At 50.8% G+C, this 17,540-nt stretch overlaps 1 protein-coding gene across 2 annotated transcripts; it reads left to right on the top strand.

Moving 5' to 3' along the window:
- The first annotated feature begins 2,612 nt into the window (after positions 1-2,612).
- On the top strand, positions 2,613-16,794 carry SERPINA12 (serpin family A member 12). Of its 2 annotated transcripts, none has more exons than XM_038545633.1 (5): positions 2,613-2,850; positions 8,282-8,932; positions 10,568-10,838; positions 14,524-14,671; positions 16,296-16,794. In XM_038545633.1, the coding sequence occupies exons 2-5, from the start codon at positions 8,299-8,301 to the stop codon at positions 16,485-16,487; spliced, it is 1,245 nt and encodes a 414-aa protein (XP_038401561.1). In that variant the 5' UTR covers positions 2,613-2,850; positions 8,282-8,298; the 3' UTR covers positions 16,488-16,794. The 2 variants fall into 2 exon arrangements, with proteins under 2 accessions (XP_038401561.1, XP_038401560.1); XM_038545632.1 differs by having other exon boundaries at positions 8,267-8,932.
- Positions 16,795-17,540: the final 746 nt, after the last annotated feature.

The following is a 17,540-nucleotide window of genomic DNA, read 5'->3' as shown; positions in this document are numbered from 1 at the left end:
TGACCAAGGGGAAAGGAAGGGATGGGGAGGCCAATCCAAGAAATATGCACACATGTGTGTGCATGCATGTGAGTGTGCAGGTGTGTGTGTGTGTGTGTGTGTCTTAGGGAAGAGAACCAAGGACCAAGGTGGCCATCCAAATCGACAGGCATTTTGTCCCCTTTTCCAAGCCTGGCTGCAGGGCCTGGACAGGGACCCCGGAGGTCAGTACTGGCTGTACAGATACTGTGGCCACCGATTTCATTTATGGTTTTCCAGAGCTGTCGATAGAGCAAGGAATTAGAAATCAGAAAGTCTGAGTTCTTAGTCTTGGGTCTGCTAATCATCTGACTGACTGAACCTCAGTTTTCTCACATGTAGAATGGGTCTAACAGCACCTAACTTACAAAATTAATGTGAAAAATACATAACATCCATCAGTAAATGTATCTTTTTATAATGCATAATAAGAAGCCTTTACCGAGCTTGGTTCTATCTCCAGGCCCTCCGGTGTCCCCATCAGACCTGTGCCCTGGGACTCAGGACCTGGCACGGTCACTGATATGTTACTAGGTCCCTCAGAGGCCCAGCATCTGGGACAACCAAAGAGCAAGGGTGCACCCGGAAGCTCCCTGCTCCCCTCTCACCTTGATACATGGCCATGCTGTAAAAATGTACCCAGGCCATGCCGGAGCTGCAGGCCACTGCCTCTGGTCCGTCAGCTGGCTTCAGTGTTCCCAGGCTGGACAATCATCTCCCCCCTCCTAACCCTCAATGGACACCAGGCCCAAGTCCCTGGGCCTCGAGTGTTCTCATCTATGGGTGGTCAGGATGGTCCCCAGTCTAGGCTGTGGCCCCTTGATGGGTGCTGGGAGGGGGCTGGGCTTCCACAGCCATTGGTCTCCACCAGCACCTGCCCCTGCAAGGCTACCTGGGCTGATCAGGACCCCGATGGCTCATTTCCCTGGTGGGAGTGGGCAGGTGTTCCCTGAGATTCAGGGTCTGCCCCCCACCCTGTGGCTCCCCACCACTGTGGCCTCCTGGTCTGTGGGCACCATCTGAGCTCGGGCATCCCCGATACAGCCCCATATTGCTCGGCAAGCATCCCCACCTGGCCACGATGTTGTCCCTCCCCGGCCTCACCCCTGCGTCTGCCGTGGGAATTTGCCCCAGAGCATAGCGTGTCTGTGGCAGGCCAGTGGGTGTGGGCCGAAGACTCACACAGGTCTCACCCTGTCATTAGCAAGCAGGGTTCTTGTCTCCCAAACCAGGGCATGGACTCGGATTCTGGGTCGGCATCTGATGGGCTGGATTCCGGCCTCTGCCACGGTGGGACCACAGCCCTCATCTCAGCCCATCGGCTGCCATGGCCACATTCCATGTTCTCACAGTGACCAGAGCCCCGCAGTGAGGCCTCTGGCCTCAGCCAGTCTCTCCGTGTATCTGGTCCAGATTCACTGCAGCAGACAGGCCCGCCTCCCTGGGTGAGGGGAGGAGGCAGCTCATGGCCTCCTGCAGAGGCTCTTCCTCATGATTTTGGCAGCTCTGGGGCCCCACGTCTCCACAGCCTGGTTGGTCTGCTCTGGGAGTGGGTCAGGATGTTGTTGACCCAAGCCTGGGGAAGAGCCAGTGTCCCCTCTATTGCCAAAGGCTTGGCTGGGTCAACTGCTCTGTACAGCTTTGGGGATGCAAGTCATGCCTCTGCTAAAAGAGGAAGAGAAACACTGTCCCTACCTCTTGGTACTGTGGTCACACAAGACCTATTACGGATCATCACAAAGTGGGGAAGAAATATCTGCAGGATTTTTCCGCTCAGTGGAATTAGTTGGAGAAAACTGAATTGAAAACAGGTGCAGGGGCACAGCGGTGACTCAGTCGTTTGAGCATCTGATTCTTGACTTCAGCTCAGGCCATGATCTCAGGGTTGTGAGATCGAGCCCCGAGTCCAGCTCTGTGCTGAGCATGGAATCTGCTCGAGAGTCTCTCTCTGCCCCTCTGCCCCTCCTCCTGCTTGTGTGCTCTCTCTCTCTCTCTCTCTGTCAAAATAAATGAAATCTCAAAAGACAAAACGAAACAAAACAAAATGAAGCAGGTGCATTGGGCTCTTCCATCCTGGGATCAGCGAGTTTGAAGGAAAGAATTTCATTTTATTTTAAATCTTCTAAAAATTAATTCCTAGGTAATACCCCTTCCTTAAAGACAACTTGGAAGATGCAGGAAAGTCCAGAGGAGGTGGCGATAAACCGTCCAGTCTCATTCCTCCAGGGCAACACACAGCAGGAAAGCAATTTGCGATTTTCTTGAAGGATCACAAACTTTGATGTGAGTGATTCCCCATTACCCCCAACAGAAACTACCTGTTTCGTTGTTTCCCTTCCCCCCAAAGGACTCCAAGTGATCAAAGGTAGTAGAACTGATAAGACGTAGAGTACTGAAAAAACAGCAAAAGGAACAAGTGGGGATTAATGGGAATGACCCCAAGAAACCCAGCCATCAACTTCTTCCCATCACTGCCAGCGGTGATGTTTGGGTTGAATATTTAACAGCAATCTATCCGTAGAACACACCAGGTCCCAGGCCCACAGAGATTGGGAAATGGGCTCGTTGCAAAAGATATAAATGGACTTCATTAGAAAAGCCACAGCCCAAGCAGGTGTGGTCTAAATATCGCGCTGCTGCCTCCGGGGATGAGGAGAAGCCCCCGAGGAAGTGGTGTGGCCACTGCTCCCCGAGTCCCATCACCTGCCCACTCAGGCCAGCTAATTTTATTGGCCTTCAGTCTACTTTACCAAGAGGCTATGGAAGTATAAATAATAAAGCAAGAAAAGCAGATCCATTTGGCTGGCGCAGTGGATTTCTCCTGAATGTGCTGTGAGTACAATATCTTCTCTTTGAAAAAGCTCAGTGCTCTTCGTTTGTTTCTTTGGGTATTTTTTTTTTTTTTTTGTATACTCCATACAAAGTTTGCTTTTAGTTGTGGGAGGATGGAGTGCAGTCCCAGGGTGGGTTTCTTAAAGAAAATTCTGGAAGATTTCGGAATCTGGGAAACCTCTCTCCTGAAAAGTACACTGGGCATTTTGGGGAGCCCTGATTAATTTTTGTGGATGTTGACCCCCCCCCCCCCGCCCAGTGCTTTTCCTAGGCAAAAAACTTTGGTAGGGGTGAGAATGGGAGCTGTTCCAGGAGATAAGGGGGTCCTTCCAGGTCTGGTCTGCCCTTGCCCCATGGTTCAGGCTACGCTCAGCCTTGTCTGTGGGCTGTTTCTATATCTTTATCTCTCTCCGAGGAAAGGAGCTGTCTCTACCAACCCACGATTTCGTGGAGAAAGGCAGGCCCAGCAACCAGTTCCACACACTGTTGCAGAACTGCCTTAATGAGTTGGATTTGCACTCTGATCCATCAGAATGCATGTCGTGACCTCAGCTAGCTTCTTTGTCCTCTGGGTCTCCATCTCCCTGTACGGCATGAGTGGACCTGAGGTTTGCTGGTCACTCAGCCCTTCCAACCCATGTATCCCCTCATCCTGGAACAAGGTCACTGAGGGCAGGAGGAAGAGCCAGGCAAAGAGCTGGAAAGTGCTTGAGGATCTGGAGAAGTCTGCGGGGCTGGCTGTGGACATCACCTCCCAGGACAGAGAGCTCCATGTCTGGGCTCCAGGGAAGGCTAGGGGAGGGCATTGCACCGGCGCCCCTGTGTCTGGCACAGAGTGAAGGTTCAAGATAGTTCTTAAAAGAATGAAGGCAGAAATCTCCAGGGCAAATTTGGGCTGAGATGATGAACTTGTGTTCCACCCTCTTTGTTGCCCAGGAAGGAGGTCAGAGTCTACCACCATACTCACTAGATTTCACAGGTCTCTCTCGTCCAGCAGGGGAGGAAGGCTATATCTCACCACCACCTAGTTCTCAACTTGCCTCCAAAAATAGCGTCTAATATGTTTAAAGCCATTTCCTCTTAAAATGATATCATCCCTTAAAATGGGTGGGCCCCAGAGCAGAGCTGGGATGCATCCTCAAACCCGGGGCTTTGGGGCTGGTCTTCTGGGATGCCAAGGCACATTTTTAGGAAGGGTCCCTCACACCCTAGATGCCCTCTGAGGGAAGAGCATTGAGTTTATACAAGTACCATGCCCTCTGTTGGAGACTTCTGGAAAGGACTGGAAGGAAACGGGTCTCAGAGAGCCTGGGGTTCCTTGGGGCAGGACAGGACACTTCTGTCCAGCCTGTGCAAGAGGAGGCTTCTCACTGAGAAGGAAGCGCTGTGGTTGCCCTGCTGGCAGTCACTCCTTAGGATGCAAGCCCGTGGGAGGGCAATTTGTCCAAAGCACCCTACACTTTATAGTCTCACCTGCTTGAGGACGGACACTGCAGGAACTGGGCAGTAACAAATAGCCCAAACCGCTCTGCACTGATAGTTCTGATTCTTGCTCCTGCTCTGTTTGGTGCTGCATTTTGTCTTCCCAAACCACCAATGATAGGAAGTATAAAAGGACATTTTTGTTGAATATGCTATCCTATCCCACTCTCCCCACTCCTGAGTCTCTTTGATTAGCTGATTCCAGTTACTAAGCTCATCAGGATGGTGTGAGGGGCAAAAGGAGAGCCCCCTCCCCAGGGACCTCCCTCCACACATGCAGATGGTGGACACCTATGCCCCTCGGTCCCTCAGAGGGCTCCTCATCTGCCTTGGGTCTGTCTTCAGGAGGCATGACTCCCGAGTCAGGGCCATACTATTGCATCTATTCAGAGAAAGAGAAAGGGATTGTTTTCTCCAGTTAAAACGGAATGTGGGAGCAGGAGAGTCAGAGAGGAGTTACAATACTGATGGTAGATTTATCTGCCCCATGTGACCTCTACCGTGTTCAGGTCCTATCTTGTTCCTTTTCTTCCTGATTGTGTTTATTTATTTTATTAGGGTGACAACCACACACACACACACACTCCAAACTAATAACCAACAAAGAGTTGCTCAACATGGGCAGCCTATCAATTTATTGGGAAACAACCAGTTGCTCAGCTGTTTTAATGAATGGAATAAAAGTTAGCCTCCTCAGGCATCTGGGACTGGTACCCATCTGACAAGTTTGAATCAAGTTTGGAGCCTGTGATGACAGCTGGAGAAGCCCAGAAATGGGGCCAGTGTGGGCTGTTTTGGGGGAAGAAAGGCTGGGCTGTTGGGACTCCGTGGGGCAGGGCCAGGGGCTGGTGGGGACCACCGTGACACAGGCTCATGGAGGTGGGGGAAGCTGAGACCCAGCCAGGGTGTGGTCGGTGTCTCCACAGCCAGGGGCAGTGAGGTGATTCGCAACATCTAGTGGGGAGGAAGCCAAAGTATCACTCCCCTCACCCATTTAGTAGATGAAGACACTGAGGCTCTGAAGAGTTATTAGTCTTATTCTGGGTCAAGACACACACACACACACACACACACACACACACACACACACATGAGAGGACCAATATCCAGACTTCTAATTCCATAACCAGTTCTTATTCCAAAAACTCGGAGAAGTAGAAAAGACTTTTAGGGGCCACTGACTGAGCATCATCACTCTAAAAGTGTGTGGGCTATGTGTGTCCGCGCCATCTGTGCCAGAAGCTTCCAGAAGCTTCCCTCCTCTGCTCTAGGTTCTGGCTCTATACCCAGACCAAGACTCGGCTCCCAGCAGATTGCCCAAAGACTTTCCATCTCACCTGACTGGTGGTGAACCTACTGCTGAGAATGTTCTCCCCACTCTTTGGCTGAGGTGGCTAACTTCTGCACTCCTGGGCGTTGGGAAATAGTGCCCATGCAGGCAGTGATCTACTCTGGAATGCAAAAAGCTTCTATTTTTATTTCTTTTATTTTTTCCTAATTTTTATTTAAATTCTAGCTAGCTAACATACCTTGTGATGTTGGTTTCAGGAGTGGAATTTAGTGATTCATCACTTCCGTACAACACCCAGTGCTCATCCCAACAGGTGCAGTTTCTATTTTTAAACCAGGACGACTCTGTAAACAGTCCAGTCCACTAACCTGAGAGATCGAATCCTTTCTACTTTAAACTTTCTTTCCTTTATCTGAAACATCCTCAGGGGTTTTACAAATCTTGCCTTCTATAACTCGTCTTCAGACAGCCCCTAGAACCCTTGTCCACCACCAGCTGCGTTTAACTTTTCTAAAATGTATGTCAGAAGGAGTGAAAGGTGCTGAGAGATCACCGAGAGGCAGAGAGGAGGCATCCTTTTCAAATGTCACACAGCAGAAAGGCATGAGATCAAAGTCTGGAGTCCTCACTGCTTGGTAGTCCTGGAATTTTTTTATACACACCTGTATTTGGTAGGATGCTTTTGGCCTTGGGTGGTTGACTATGTAACTCACACTAGCACAGTTGGAAGTCTACAGGCAGGATGGGCTCCAAGTTTGCCTAATCTGTGGCTCCAGCTCTGACTTCTCTGCAAAGCCCTGCATGCATACACACCTTCCTGCCCAGGACATCCAGAGAAAGAGAGAGGGCGGCACCCCAATATGCCATCACCTTCATTGCCTCACTTAAGTCATGTGCCCCTCCCAGAACAGCTACTAGGGCAGAGCCTCAATCAGTCATGTGACCTGGTTGGATTGGGCTCAACTTCTGAGCCACCCCAAGTCAAGGCCCCCTTGGAGCTGGGGATGGAGCCCTGCCCTTGAGGCACATGGGCTGTCTAAGGAGGGGGAGACACCTAGAAAAATAAAGTTCCATTAGAAGATGGAAGCAATGAGTAGGATCCACTAGAGTTTTCAAACATTGGGTCAGAGCCTCTCTGAAGACCCTGTGTGCTGGGCTGAGGGTTGTGTCCACAAGACCTGGAGTGGAGGGTTTGAGGGAACAAAGAACTTGGCGATTCGGGGCACTCCCAGTGCAGGTTCTATGCAGGTGTTCATTTATCATTCATTTGGTCAACTGGAAAGAGCCTACTCAGTGCCTGGGCACCAGGGATTTAGCTGCGTGGACCTTGCTGGTGCCAGGTCCAGTTCCCCTTGGTGGGCGGTGCTGTGAGGGTTAGTTGCTAACAGCTCGCAGCTTCTGTCCCCAATCCAGAAGACTGCCTCTGGTGTGTTGGAGCCAAGTGACCCGAGAAGTTCTACCACAGGCCCTGCCTCCTGGAGGCAGACTAGCCACTGACAGCTGGCCCAAAGCCCTGCCCCTCCCCTCTCAGGGTGGATGTTGCATGTGGTTGATGCTCTAGAGCCGTCTCCTGTGAAGCAAGCCAAGTCTCCATATTACATGGGACCCCATCCTTGCTTGGAATATCAACCTTTTTTGGCAGCTCTCTGTAGCCTTGGGGCTAGGAATGAAGGGAAAACAGAAAATGAAACTTTTGTCCCCCCAAAACTCAATCTTGTCGGGAGATGCTGAGCTGAGAAGTGGCAAAAGGAGCACCTGTCCTGGAGCCAGGCAGATTTGACTTTTCCTCTCTATAACACTGTCTCTTTTCCTGGAAAAGGTGCAGGGAAAGAAGTTTATTAGAGACCTGGGTTCTCCTGGGATGGGTATCCATCACTGACCATGTGATCTTAGACAAAGGGCTTTATTTCTGCCAATTAGTCAGGATTCTTTTGATTATAAGGGGAAAAAATCCAACTTAAACCAGACAATCCTAAAAGGGAAATGTATTGGCCCTTCTACCTTGGAGAAACCAGAGGTGTGTGAGCTTCAGGTAAAGCTTGACTCAGGGACTCCAAAGATGTCACCAAGTACATCTCCCCATTTCTCTCTTTCAATATTTCTCTCTTTTCTGTCCTTCTGTTTGTGGCAACCATAGCCACATTTGGTTCTGGAACTATATCACCAAGCCGGACACCTTAGAATTAAGAGTCCTGTGCATTCTCAGGGAAGGATACTGACTGATCTGATTCTGGTCACTTGCATTCCTTAACCAATCAGCATGGCAGTGGATGGGGTATTCTGATGGCCTAGACCTGGTCACATGCTCACACTGCGGGGATATTCTTACTATGCTCCAGTGGAGTGGAGGAAGCAGTTCCTCAAAGGAATTGAGATATTATTACTATAATTTGAGGGAGAAGAGTACAAAATCAAGAGCTGTCTTCTACACTCAGCTTTCTCATTGATGAAATGGGGCAACCATTTCTAGTTCTCTGGGGTGATTGCAAAGCATAAGTGCCAAAATGGATGTGAAAGGATTTATAAACCACCATGTAAATCACATGCTAGTCACAGTATTGCTTCTTTAATCTGGTCTTCCTTGTGGGTAATATAGTGACAATGGGGTTGTTTTGTTCTTTTTCTTTTTCTGCTAATCTCAAGTCTACTACTCAACAGGACAATCTCCAAGGAAAATGAACCCCATGCTGGGCCTGGGCCTCCTTTTTGCTGGCCTTCTCACTGTGGAAGGTCTTCTGAATTCCAAGTCCCCTGTGAAGTATCGTGGACCCAAGAGCCAGATCCAGTCATGGAAGGGAATGAAGGCAGCCGAGGGGCTCATAAAGCGGAACACAGACTTCGGCTGCAAGCTTTATAGGAAGCTGGTTTCCAATAGCCCCAGAAAGAACATCTTCTTTTCCCCCTTGAGCATCTCTGCAGCCTTCTCCATGCTGTCTCTGGGTGCCCAGGACTCCACCCTGGATGAGATCAAGCAGGGCTTCAATTTCAGGAATATGCCAGAGAGAGACATTCATGAGGGCTTTCATTACCTCATCTACAGGATGAACCAGGGCAGCCAGGACCTCGAACTACACCTTAGAAACACCTTGTTTATCGACCAGAAGTTGCAGCCAGAGAAGAAGTTTCTGACAAATGTCAAGAACCTGTACAGTGCAGACACTGTCCCCACCAACTTCCAGAATTTAGGAGATACTCGGAAGCGGATCAATGACTATGTCAGTCAGAAGACCCAGGGGAAAATCAACAACCTGATCAAGAATATAGACCCTGGCACTGTGATGCTTCTTACAAATTGTATTTTCTTTCGAGGTAAGGCTTGGAGCATGTTGGGAAGGATAAAATTTCCAGTAGATTTGGATTAAAGATCTGTTTGGCCACGTGCTTGCTCTGCGACTTTGAATTCATAATAATTAATCCATCAGAATCCCATTTGTTCTACCTGCAAAATGAGTGCCTTTATATATAACTCATTGGGCAGTTATTGGGACTCAAAGTAAAAATGCATGAGAAATAAATTTGGGGAAGTCTACATCATTCTCCATATGTGCATTTTCATTATTACTGATTATCCTAACACAATGTTGGTCATAGAGGTTGGAGTGGCATCCTTTTCCCCATTTCTTAGATAAAGAAAGTGTAATGTGGAAAGGGATGAATGGACTTTGAGTTACAAAGCCAGTGAATCAGAGTCAGGACTAGAACTTACTTCTCTTGACCCACAGGCTGTGCACTTTATGTTACTTCAAGTAGACACTCAGGATGGTGACGGTGTTGATGGTGGTGATGATGTGCCTCTGTCTCCTTGTCATATTTTGTAAATTCCCCAAATCTGAGGGTAAGAGACCAAAAAATAAGATGGAAAAACATTCCCAAATCCAAGCTTCATACCTACCACCACCCCCCCCACACACATACCACACATACACAGCACTCACATGCCACATGCACACACAAAGTTTGGCCAGAATGGCTAAGAAGCAGAGGCCAACAGCCCTCAGGTCAGGCAAGATCACTGTGGGGCTGTCAGAGACATGGTTCTGAATATGGAAGTTCAGCTTTCCCAAAATGCACAGTGAGACTATGGCCTAGAGGAAAAAAGCAATGGTAGAAAGGAGATCTGGAGTTTTCTCAAGTCCCCACATCACCTAGATTGTAAAAGCAATGGCAACAGTGATGCTGACGATGACTAGCATCCACTCAACACTCACTGTATGAGATCACTGAGCTGTGCTGCCTTTTCCACTCAGTCACACAGCAGCTCTATGAGGTACCTGTTAAAATCTTCCTTCTTCTGACAAGGACGCTGAAGCCTAGAGAGGCTAAGACACTTGTCTAAGGCCATCCTTCCAGAACAATGAAGCCAGAGTTGACCTCAGGGACTTGGTCCTCAGGGGCCCCTATGGGGGACTGTGTGAAAAAGCCCAGGTCCAAGTTTATGCCTAATGGCATCAAAGAGTTCCCACGATCAAAGAGGAGGGGTCCAAACACCCAACTTTGAGTGTTTGCTGCTCTTCAGCAGGTTCTCAAAAGCAGCCCGTTCCATCAGTTTTCTCATTCCTACATGAGAGCAGGTACTCCGGGACTGTCGGAATAGGGTATTTACACTCACATCAGACCCAAACAGCTCCCACTAAGTATAACCCAGGCCCCTCTGCTGGGACACAATCCTCAGGAGCACCTGGGCTTCAGGTGGTCCATAGGTCACCTCTCAGCTCAGCAGTTCTGGTTGTGGCTTCTTTGGGAACAATCAGACCCATTCCCATCTTACCAGGAGTTTTCAGGGCATGGCACAAAGACAAGGACTCCTGGAGACCTGCCCTGACATCTCAGAGTATCCAAACCCCCTCCTTGAATCCATGTGGACAGAGACCAGTGGTTATCTGGGTCCAGTCACCTCTTTCTTTTCAGGACACTCATGCCACTTTGTCCTTCTCCAATCTTAAGCCAGGTGGCAACACGAATTTGATCCAAAAATAACTAAAGAGGAAGACTTCTTTTTGGATGGAAACCAACGAGTGAAGGTGCCCATGATGTTCCGTGGGGGCATGTATGAGACTGGTTATGATGAACAGCTCTCCTGCACTATTCTGGAAATGCCCTACCAGGGCACCATCTCTGCCACCTTCATCCTTCCTGATGAGGGCAAAATGAAGACTGTGGAGGAGGCCTTGAAGGCGGACACTTTTGACAGATGGAAAAAATTAATCACTCGAAGGTATGAGGGTGCCTGGCACATGCGGCTGCTTCCTTCTTCCTGCCTTCCCTTCCACTTTTTGCTGCTTCTAGCCCAGATTTATTGAGCTCATACCCCCTGGCCAAGTCCTATTCTGGGATCCGTGGTGAATTTGTATTTTGGTAGGAAGTAGACCAGAAAAGAAGTCATAGGAATATAGTGAAACACTTTCTCTTAGAGGGAGATGCATTTATCACGAGAGTGGAGTGGACAGAGCAAAACCACGGCAGGCAGTGGTGGTGGAGGGGCCTCCACAGAGCCAGTGGCCTGGAGCTAAGTCTTTAAGGCTGAACCATGGCATGCGTGGATAGAAGAGGAGTGATAGAATCCTAGGCAGAGAGAAACGTCAAGGACAAACACAGGCTGTCAAAGGGAGCTGTGTATTGTACACAGAGTCATGTTTTCGACTGTACTGTCATAACAAAACCAGCGAAATGTGTCCCAAATAAGTTATACTAATAATAGTTGAAGGACCAAAGTGAGTAAATATTTTTTTAAAACCCCATAAAATTGGAACAGATGTAAGATGAGCCTACAAAATTCTTCTCAGGCATTTGCTTACCAATAGATTTTCTCAAGAAGGGTCAGGGCTGGGGACTTGGCAGTGTAGACTTGGGGAGGAAAGGTGTCTGGATGGTCACCTCCCTGCTCTGAGGACTGTCCCTTCTACCTTGCCCCCACCATTGTTCTCCACTTGAAGAGTCTTTCCTGACAGCGTGGCTGACACACGTCGGGAGCTTAAGAGGGTTCTAGTGGAGGTAGGTACGAGGCTAGAATGGAGCTGGGGCTGCTGTGGGTGCTCTTTCACACAAAACGCACCCTCAGCAGTGGACAGAACATATCTTGGATATCTAAATTGAGCTGCAAACTCCATAAAAGAGGAATTCCTGTTCTGAATGCTTCAGATAAAGTCACTATATTGGGGGGATGGGAAGAAGAAGCAGGCTAAATGGTAGGTCATCTCAAGAGGACTGCTATGCTTGGGATCTGCACAGCACCCCCTGATCCTCCCTGCTGAAAAACAGGGCCTGCAGTGGGGGGAGGCAAAGTCTGGCCCCTGAAATAGGAGGAAGCATCTGGGTTCCAACCTTAGCTGAGACCCAGTGTTCTCTATGACATGGCCCCCTAATGCTGGCCTCATAGGACTCTTGAGAGGATCAAATGTGCCTTAGCAGAGCATGACCCCACCGAGGGTACGTACAAATGGGAGGTTGTCTGTCCTTCCCCTTATAAGAGGCAGGACTCCAAGGTTCTTAAAAGATCATCTGGACTTCAGGTTCCTTGAGTGATGGGTGTCCTGCAGATCTGGTCTTCCTCCCTACTAGGTGGACCTTCAGGATGGTGGCCTGTTGGTTGAAGATAAAGGCACATCCCTCTTAACACAGGGACCCCACCAAGGGGACTGACAGTTTCTAACCTGTGCCATACAGATTCTGAGTCCACAGAAGTGTCTTGGGGAGTGAGAGGTATAGAAGGTGAAGGAAAAGTGGGCTCCATGCCCACCACCCCTGCTTTATCCAGAAGTCCTGGCTTCATGCAACATGGGATCCAGAAGGTCGCATTTCCTTTAGTATTCAAACTATGATTTGAGAGCCTGCAATATGATTAAGGGGTCCCAGCATCCTCATCTCCAAGTTAATCCTGCCAATTTCCCATGGGGTCGAGCCTACCAGCAGACTAGCTCTAAACTGCACACAGATGTTCCCAGAAGATGCTTGCAATCTCTGTGGCTTCAGAACAGGGATCCACACTCCTCTCTGTGCCCCCTGCAAGTGTGAGATGGGCCCTTTGAGATTTCCAGTAGGCCAGCACACGCCTTACTGGAGGTTTGGGTTTCACAGAACCAAAGTTCTTTGCAGAGGCCCAAGGATACTATGGAGCACAGATGCAACTTTCTGTGCAGGGAGTACAGGCTGCTCTTCTGGGCTCTTCTACAGCTCCTGTCCTGCCTCCACCCACCACATTGGGACTGCAACCACTTCCCAATGGCCTCATAGCACCCACTCTGGTGCCCCCCCACTCCCTACCACCAAGAGTATATTTTTTCACACTGCAGACAAATAACCATTTTCAGCCCCAAAGCAAGAGTATGTCACTCAAAAACCCTACTGTGGTTCCCCACTTCACTCAGGAAAAAAATGATCCAGCTTGCCTGATGCCTTTGCCTCCTTCAAAGTTTCTCAAATCTTCCCAGTGCCCCAGCATTCCTGATTCCTCCAAAGTGATCTGTATTTTACCCCCTTGCACGCACTGGCTTCTTATACACAGACTCCCAGTCTATATGCATTGATGCTCGTGGGCGGCTTTTCATCGTGTGGACTTTCGTGTCTGTCTTCCTTCACACTCAAGGGTTTTGCCTCTTCTGTTTAACACATGCATCTAAGCATCTGATGTGTATACAGGAGGCACTCCATTTGTTGAGCAAATGAATGAATGGAAAGGTAAGTCATTGGGCCTGTGGCAGGTACTTAAAGCCATGAACCAAATGAGGTCCCTCTGGAGGGAGGAAAGATAGAAGAGAAGAGGACTGAAGGGTGAGGCTTGGAGCATCACAGACAGTACAGGTGGGCGACTAGGTGGTGCCGGCAAAAGGTGAGCGGGGGATCTGCTCTCCGAGAGCTGTCTTTTGGGTCAAGCAAGCTGAAGTCAGCAGGGACCCCAGGAAGTGGAATGTTGAGGGCAAGGGCCCAAGTGGAGTGGGCTGAGGCTGTAGGGGGTGGAAGTGGAGCTCCCTGGCAGAGACAACTCCTTTCTACTATGAAAGGAAGAAAAGGAATCACCCGGCAGCTGGGGAGGCTACTCGGGGCCAGTGGAGGTGTGTTTGCTTCTGTCGTGTAGGATCGTGGTTATTGGAGAACACGGTGTGTTCCCGAGGATGATGAAGCAAACACCGTTCCTGATGGATGGTGCGGAACACAGAGGGAGGCAGGCAGGAATGAGGTCCTAGGTAGGCAAGAAGGGACAGGGCTCAAGGCCGGGGACCAGGAACCCACGGCCAGGCCCAGGCAGGGGGCGCCAATTGGGTCCCACCCCCAGAGCACCTGAGGCCCTAACGGTGTGTGTGTGTGTGTGTGTGTGTGTGTGTGTGTGTGTGTGTGTGTGGAAGGAGGAGCACCTGCTGGCCAGGACTGGGAGCACCCAAGCCCAGTTGCTTTACGCTCTTACTGCCCCCTGCCTGCTGTGATGAGCACCATCATTTCGCCCAAGTGGCTTAGGGAGATGAGATCATTTGCTCCAAGTCATGGAGCCCGTGAGAGTCAGAGCAGATCTGAGCTCAGGTCTGCTTGGCCTCAGTCCCCAGGCCCTTGCCACCTCTGGCATCCAGCCTGCTGGACCAGGACAGTCTCGGGGCTTGGGCAAAGCTGGGACTCTCAGAGGGACGACATCTTCGTCTCTGCCACCAAAGGGGCCCTGAAACAGTGGGACTTGAGACCATTTCTGTGGGCAAGGGCTCTGGGGCAGGTTTGCTAGGAAGAAGGGACACAGTTCAGAGATCATAGGTGTTTGAAGCCAGGGTCCCAGGGTCAGAGTCCCTCCTCGGTCTGGGGACAAAGGGTCTAAGACCTCCAGGGCTGGGAAGACCGATGTCTCATTCATCACCAACCCTGTGGCCTGCTGGGGAAAGCAAGGAGACCCTGCCACTCACTTGTCACTCCCATGTCCCCAGGGTCGTAGACGTGTCCTTGCCCAGGTTCTCCATCACTGGTAACTATGACCTGAAGAGGACCCTCTCCTACCTGGGTATCACCAAAATCTTTGAGGAGCATGGTGATCTCACCCGGATCTCCCCTCATCGAAGCCTGAAAGTGGGAGAGGTAAGCCTGCCTGGCCTGGATGCCCACCCTTCCCGCAAGGAGCCTTCGCACAGCCCTGGGCCAGAGACCCTGTCACAGCAGCTGAATGAGTCTTGTCCCACCACCAGTCAGGCCGGGCCCCAATCCAGCTCTGTCCCTAACCAGCCCTGTCATCCTGGGAGAATCACAGAAGCTCCCCAACCTTCCCGTTTCTAGGCTTTAAAGTTGGAACTATCAAGCTCCTGGTGCTAGTTTGGAGGTCGATTCTATGCAACAAACAAGTGATCAAGCCTGGAACATTTATCAGGCTGAGAACCAGTCTAGGTTTGACCCAGAGCCTCTTCCAAAGACCTCACAGCCTCGTTGGGAGTAAATTGCAAACATGCTCTACATGAGCAAGAGATGAGCAAGCCAAGGGCCCTGTGGTTTCTAGCCAGGCTGAGCACCTGCCTGCTGGGGTGCACAGAGGACCATGTGGGGTAGGCCCCCAGGTGTAGCAGGTATAATACAGGACACCCAGTTAAATTCAAACTCCAGGTAAGTGATGGATAATTTCTTTAGTCCAAAATATTGCATGGGATACGCTTATGCTAAAAATATTCAGCATTTATCTGAAATTCAAATTTAGTTGTCCATCCTGTATTTTACCTGGCAACCCTACTTTTAAGGGCATTGGGCATTGGGGGTGGAGACCATCTTCCAGTAGTAGGAGCAGCTGAGCCAAAGGCTGGACTGCAGGAGAGCTTGGCGACCCAGCCAGTGGGGATGGGGGGTGCTACGTGGGAAGCTCGGACCAATCCAATCTGGGAGAGATCCTAGCTGCCAAGCTGAGCTGATACTAGGCACTGATTAGGATTTCTTTTCTAGTTTGCAAGAGGAAGGAAGACAGTTAATAGAACTTTCTTGCTCTTAGGTTCTCCTGCCATAGACTTCCCATCAAGAAGAGTCAGTGCCAGCTGCCCCTCTCCTGTGGGCCTTTATTCAGTTCCACGCCTCGCTTCTCTTCTGCAGTTAGGTGCGCCCGTGGCTGTGATTCCTTGTGCCAACAATGGCTATGGGCTGGCCCACTAGTAAAATTGTTAGGATGTTGTAGAATGGAGTGAAATGCGTCAGTATGTGCAGAAGCCCAGCTGTGTCCCAGGGTGGATCACCGCAGCACAGATGGGGGTGCTCTGGGGTGTATCTGGGGTCTCAGTTGTTTCCGACCCCTCCTCACCCCAAATCTGGTTCCTTCCTCACCGTCTGTCCCCCAGGAAGCTGAGAGGAGGATGGGCAGGCCTGGAGGCTTCTTAGCTCAAATGCCATCACCCCCCCCTTCCATCTAGCTAAGGTTCCACAGACTTCTTTCTGCCCTTACACTGCTCAGCACTTCCCTGTAATTCTCGGAAGGACAGCGAACCCCACCCCGTCCTCCCCACTGCCACTGCTGCTCCCCCAGCCTCATTATTCCCTTCACGCCAGCTCCGCTTGTCCTGCATCCTTCCGGCAGTGACAGCAGAAGAGCGAGGAGCCCCAGGGTGGCTGGCACCAAGTCACATCACTGCTGTGCTGGGCCACCCTGGCTGCAGCCTCTTCTTCCCGGGGCCTCTCGTGTCCTTGGCCCAGACTGGCTTGGCGGCCCTGACCTCGTTCCCAATTCCCACAGGCGGTGCACGAGGCGGTGCTGAAGATGGATGAGAAGGGCACAGAGGGCGCAGCCGGCTCCGGAGCCCAGACGCTGCCCATGCAGACGCCGCTGCCCATCAAGTTGAACAAACCGTTTCTGGTGTTTATTAAGGATGATGTTGTGTCCACCATAATCTTCTTGGGAAAGATTGTGAATCCTACTGGGAAATAAGGGGGATTTCCAGCTGGCTGCAGACCCCAGCAGCAGCCTGGGGCTGAAAATGTCTCACCTGCCTGAGATTGGGATCCCAGGACCTTCTAATCTAATCCCATGCCTTCATGAGCTCCCCAGGCCACTGTCCAAACAGGCAGCACCACTGGCCCTGGGGGCTTCTGTGTCCCCCCCGCTCCATCCTCCCTCAGCCCCCTCCCTGCCTGGTCCAGCATCCTTGGGCATCACCCACTTGGCTGCCTGTGATCTCCCCTCCCCGGAGAGGCAGACGGGGTTTGTGATTTAATAAATACACCCTCGGTTCTGCTGTTGGTGAATAATTTGGGGAAGCTATGAGACAAGGCAAGCGCCTGGGCTTTGGAAAGAGAGAGAGACCTGGGTTCGAATCTTTGTAACAAAGTATCGTTGGGAAAGCCACATACCTCCTCTGAGCCTCTATATCTGTATTCCTGGAACGAGGTCAGTAATACGCCCCGCTGGGGCTCTGAGAAAACTAGCATCGGGCTGTAGAAAAGCTAGTTCTGTTTGGTGAGCTCTTAGCCTTGGGTCTTTGATAAGTTAGGTCTCCCGCAGGATCCGCACGGGAGTTGTGGGCTCTCCAGGCATCCAGTGAGGTGGCAAAGCTGAGGTGGGGCTGGCCCGGCCTTAGAGGGATGGATCCTGGAGCAGCTGCAGCTAAGGATTCGCTTGCAAAAGAAGAGCCTGGGGTTTGAAGTGCTAGCAAGCTCAACTCAAGGGTGAATGGGGTCTGTGCATCTGCCCTAGAACCGCCCGTGGCCCTGCAGGGTCTGCCCAGGGCCACTAGGGGGCACCTAGATTATGGCAAGGGGAGCCCTCGTTTCCAGCAGCTGCGGGGACTGCCGCTGCCCAACGTGTTTGAGAGGAGGGGATCCGGACTGGTGTGGCCCTGCTGAGCCTGAGCCGGCATCAGCTGTCACCCCCGGGTGTGCTTAGCAATTCACAGCATACCCTGCAGTTTGCGTTCTGGTCACAGCTCCCCTGTGGCCGGCCAGGATGGACACCCACACGACAGGTCCTTATGCAGAGCAAATG

Source organism: Canis lupus, chromosome 8 (assembly GCF_011100685.1).
Source record: "Canis lupus familiaris isolate Mischka breed German Shepherd chromosome 8, alternate assembly UU_Cfam_GSD_1.0, whole genome shotgun sequence".
Classification (NCBI taxonomy): domain Eukaryota; kingdom Metazoa; phylum Chordata; class Mammalia; order Carnivora; family Canidae; genus Canis; species Canis lupus.
This window is presented reverse-complemented; position numbering and strand designations above follow the sequence as displayed.